General features: G+C 43.3%; 1 protein-coding gene across 1 annotated transcript; it reads left to right on the top strand.

The window, feature by feature from the left end:
- The first annotated feature begins 1,095 nt into the window (after positions 1-1,095).
- Positions 1,096-2,022, top strand: hs3st1l1 (heparan sulfate (glucosamine) 3-O-sulfotransferase 1-like1). Its single transcript, XM_030772276.1, has one exon. It carries the CDS (start codon positions 1,096-1,098, stop codon positions 2,020-2,022), a length of 927 nt encoding a protein of 308 aa, XP_030628136.1.
- Positions 2,023-5,000: the final 2,978 nt, after the last annotated feature.

Here is a 5,000-nt window from a genome sequence, read left to right as displayed (position 1 = left end):
TCTTCTCTTCTCTTCTCTTCTCTTCTCTTCTCTTCTCTCCTCTCCTCTCCTCTCCTCTCCTCTTTTCTTTCCTTGCCGCAGGCACATGCCTGTCCCTGGTCACAGATTACAGTCCCAGGGTAGAGCAGGTGTCATTTTCTTTATTGTGAAGTGAAAAGACACTATTAGGAAAACAAAATGGAAGCTAGTTGAAATCATTGTGAGGGACAGAAAAGCCCCAGGGTTCCAAGGTATGGAGAAGAGAATGTTGGAATTTTGTCCTTCATGATGCACATTACAGACATTTGAAGCTAGAATCCAAGCATTCAAGACATTCACGAGTTTCATACAGAGTAAGGATGCAATGCCCTTTCAATCACAAGTATGTAAGTTGATATAAACAATCCACAGCCTTGCCAAAATGAGAGATAGGGAAGTGTATTTTGAAATGTATTTTGTCTGAGAGAAAGATTTTGTCATTGGACTACCCTGTTTCCTTCAAAACGAAAGCCTTTACAGCATGCAGCAGAGGAAACGTTTTGAAAGTATGTAAGTGAATGAAAGCCGAAACTGAAGCGTTTGGTTTAAGCAATCTGTAGATTAGAAAGGAAATGCCATAAGAGTGACCTTTTGGTGTTCTAAATATTTAGTCTGGAGATGTGCTTGTTGTGTCTGATGAGGAGGATGTTAACTGAGGGCCTGTTTTTCATGCCGAAGTATTCAAGAAATGCGTAAAGGTCAGGAGTTGCTAAAGGCCTGCTACTTTCCAAGGATCTTGTTCTAAATCAACAAAACCATCTGCAAAACCATCTGTGCATTTTTATTGAATTTTTCTGACACTCTCTCTCATTCTCTCTCTCTCTCTCTCTTTCTCCCTCTTTCTGTCTCTTTCTCTCTTGCTCTTTCTCTCTCTCCAGATGTGCTGTGGACCGGTGGTTTCATGCCATCCTTCCCATCCTCCCTCTCTCCCAAGGTGGCTGTTAGTGACCTTTGTATCTCAGCTTGACTGTCCTGGCCTCGCACTTCTCACCCAGACTGCCCTGGTGCTCCATTAGAACACGGCCAAACACGATCCCTCTCTGCTGCTTTCCTTACCCTCTTTGGCTGTCTCTCTCCATGGCTAGTCTAATTGGCTCTGTATTCCTCCTGGTGCTACAGACTTATGCTGCCCCTCCAGAGTTCATCCAGGTAGGAACTGGGACCACGTCTGGTCCGGGGATGCCAGGTAATGACACGGTTGGTCCATCGTTGGTGCCACCCCCTGGCACTAGCAAACGCACCCCTCAGAGCATCATCATTGGTGTCAGAAAAGGGGGTACCCGTGCCCTGCTGGAGATGCTGGACATCCATCCCGAGGTGGCAGCGGCAGCCACAGAGGTTCACTTCTTCGACTGGGACGAGAACTATGCCAAGGGCTTTGACTGGTACCGCAACCTGATGCCCTATTCGTACCCTCACCAGATCACGGTGGAGAAGACTCCAGGTTACTTTACCTCAGCGCTGGCTCCAGAACGTATCCACGCTATGAACTCCTCCATCAAGCTCCTGCTGATTCTAAGGGATCCAGCTGAAAGGGTCATATCTGACTACACACAGGTTTACTTCAATCGGTTAGAAAACCACAAACCTGTCCAGGCCATCGAGAACATGCTGGTGAGGAACGGAGCTCTCAACACTCGATACAAAGCGATCCAGAGGAGCCTGTATGATGTTCACATGAGCAACTGGCTCCAACATTTTCCACTGGAGCAGATCCACATCGTCGATGGGGATACACTCATACGAAACCCACTCCCAGAGCTACAGAAGGTGGAGCGGTTTCTCAATCTGCCCCCTAGGATAGTCTCATCCAACTTCTATTTCAACCAAACCAAGGGCTTCTACTGTATCCGCAGCGATGGACGAGAACGCTGCCTCCACGAGTCGAAAGGTCGTCCGCATCCGGTCGTTAATGGCACGGTGTTGAGACAGCTGAGGTCCTACCTCCGAGAGCACAACCACAACTTCTACCGGATGGTCAAACGTTCATTTAACTGGCTTTAGTGTGGTCAGTCAGGGGTGACTGGCCTCTGCATCGAACCACAATGTGGTTGGAATGATGACTGACAGTGATAATGGCTGAAGGGGGCGGGAGCATTTGCCTTTCCCCCAATGACAATGAAATTAAACTAGTAACTGACACGGTTAATGGGTGTGTGGGCACAATCACTCTTCCTGCTTCCAGTCATGATTGAGCTAAAGTGTTGATTTACAGTGATCGTGACCACAGGAAGCAGGAGTTCTGGCCTCATATCCAATCACAACCGGTTTAGGGTGATAATTGACAGTGAAAATTAGTTCAAGGTGCAGGAGCACTTTACATGCCCAAACCCTCTGACATTTCTCCTGAATGCCTTTGAACTGCACCTGGGTCCACAGACCAACTTTACCGTCAGACAATGATTTCAACAAAAAAAAAAAAAAAGAGAGAAAATAAAAGGGAAAAACACTTTAGCTTGACTATTGATCCTCTGTGCAGGAAGTAAAGTGATGCAAGGCTGCAGCAAAGAACTTTGTGAACTCTTAAATTTCTTTTCTTTTTTTTTTGTCTGTTTGATATCCTTGTACTTGATAATAAATGGTTCTGCTTTAAAACGGAACTCCCCATATTCCTCTCTCTCTTTTTTACGTTCAATGGTCTCAATCTGTCACCCTTCACAATTTAGCATTAGCGCTGTCGCTATGAGTCGGGGAGTCCTACCGAATGAGCGGTAGAGACTTTTGAAACACAGCAGTAATAGTAGATGGAAATTATGCAGTGAAATGGTTCCCCTAGAGCACTGCTTTAGTGTAGTACAGATCACTAATGGTTCCGGACGTGAAAGTCAGTGCCCGAAGCTATAGAAGAGCAATCATAGGAGTCAGCAAGCTAATTCTCTTCTGGCTGTGTTCCTTCTCTCTGCTACATCTGCTTGGTTTGATCTGCTTTTCCTTCCGACGGTCAGTCCTCACAGATGAACCGTTTTTGCAACTGTCATGAGTATTTTTGATACAAATCTGTTGTCCATACCGGTCCTTTGTTCGTCAGGTACATTCAGTTCAACAATCTTTTCTTCATCTCCTCATCTGAAAAACAATGGAAAATAATGACCATATTATTTAGAAACAATTCCTCTGACAGTAATGTACATTAACATTATGACTTTATAATGATTACACTTCATCCTTGTCAATTGTTTTATGAGATGTGCTATTTGGGGCACATTCTTTGTCATCACTTATTGATGTAAATGCTCATTCAATATATCTGAGTGTGCTTATGAGTTTTTTCCATTTAGTTTCATCACAAGCAGCAACTTTTTAAAGTGTAAATTCCCGTCATGCTTTAAAGGTAGGCTTCACTGAGTGTTTATTTTCATTTTATTACTTTCACTTTTTTCTAAAACAAGAAAGTCCAAATGTAATATCAGTTTATGCCCTAACAATGTTTATAAGGTAATGGGAATATATATTTATGACACCCTCTACAGTTGTCACAGGGTTGACATATGACATCGTCTTACTTGAAACCTGGTGTGACTGTGTTTATTTTTTCCTTAGTTGTTTTCATTAGTGATTATTTTATATTCTTAGAGGGTGACAGCCTTTGTATGTAGTCTTAGGACAGGGAACTATTGAGGACAGAAACTATCTGCTGGTTCTTTCCGTCACCCGTACAATACTCGGGGGATCTGTGGTGTGACTGTTTGACCTCTGTTGTGGTTTGTCCTCTCATATGTGTGTCCAAGGAGCACTCACCTGGAAGAGTGCACACACACACACACACACGTACACACACCTCAGTGCCACCAGGGGACTGTCCCTTAGTCATGCACCACTCTCTCTTTGAATGCCTGTGCTTTGAAAACAGTGCTGCATCGCATGCAGGCACAGACACAGTTGCACATGTCGGTTTCACAAGGTGTTGGATTCACAGTTTGGGAATGTGTTCTCATGCTCTGTGCAACATGTTTCTAGTTTCTTATAAACAAAACCAAATTTTGACATTTGGAGATCAAATAACATCAATTCGTTTTGGTACTGACAATGATTAACTTTAAACAGGGAAACCTGAAAATGAAAAAAAAAAAGAAAAGATGAACAGCAAATCTGTCCTCACAATCCAACTCATCTCTACCACACCATGACGAGATTGTGTGTACTGATACCAAAAATAAGGCTCTCTCTTGAATTGTAACAGTGTGACATTGTGAGACCTGTTTGGAAGATAAAAACTAAAATTAAATCTCATAATCCTTAAGGCATTATCCTACATGTCAAGGAGATTTCATAAGTTTTAGATTAATTATCCATGTGTTCGCTGATGAATTTTTCATGGTTTCCAGACTGGAGGCCCTGGCTTTGATGTGAGCTCTGCCTTTATGAGAGGTTCCAAGGCCACTGCTCTCAGGTCAGAAATAGGAGCAAAGGCCTTGTCTTCTCTCTGCTCTTTGGCGCCCCGAATTAAAATCATCTCCTGATTAATTTATTTAGGAGATAAAAGTGAGGGAGGTGAGGGAGAGGAGAAAAGCCCCTCAGGCCGGTGGTAGAGTCCTACTCACTGAACAATATACAGAGCTTAACCCTGAGATAACACACACACATACACACACACACGCGGGCAGAAGCAAGGCACAAGACACTGTGGAGGTTCAAGGCTGTTCCTCATCACTCCTTACTTTACGATTAATTCTTATCAAGAAAAGAAAAGAAAAAAAAAAGAAGAAGTTTTAGCAAAATAAGGTTTTTTTTTGAGTGTTGGTATTGTATTTATGGAAAAAGCTAATTTTCTCAAAACCTCAACTGTGCTGCACACTCGTCTGGTCAGAAGCTATTGCCAGACAGGAAAATAAGATTTAATTGAAAATGAAGTTTACCGTTCTTGTGTTGAGCACTGCCGGCCTGTGTTAAGGGAAAGTACTGGAAAGAGGCCATTCTTACCGCGCCATGCTGTCTGCCTCTACCCACTAAATGATGGATAGGATCTCATCTTCCTCCCAGGA

Source organism: Chanos chanos, chromosome 4, assembly GCF_902362185.1.
Source record: "Chanos chanos chromosome 4, fChaCha1.1, whole genome shotgun sequence".
Taxonomy (NCBI): domain Eukaryota; kingdom Metazoa; phylum Chordata; class Actinopteri; order Gonorynchiformes; family Chanidae; genus Chanos; species Chanos chanos.
Note: the sequence above shows the minus strand (reverse complement) of the source record. Positions and strands in the feature narration are given on the sequence as shown.

Coding starts and splice junctions, on each gene's coding strand:
- hs3st1l1 (XM_030772276.1), top strand. CDS start 1,096: ATGGCTAGTCTAATTGGCTCTGTATTCCTCCTGGTGCTACAGACTTAT.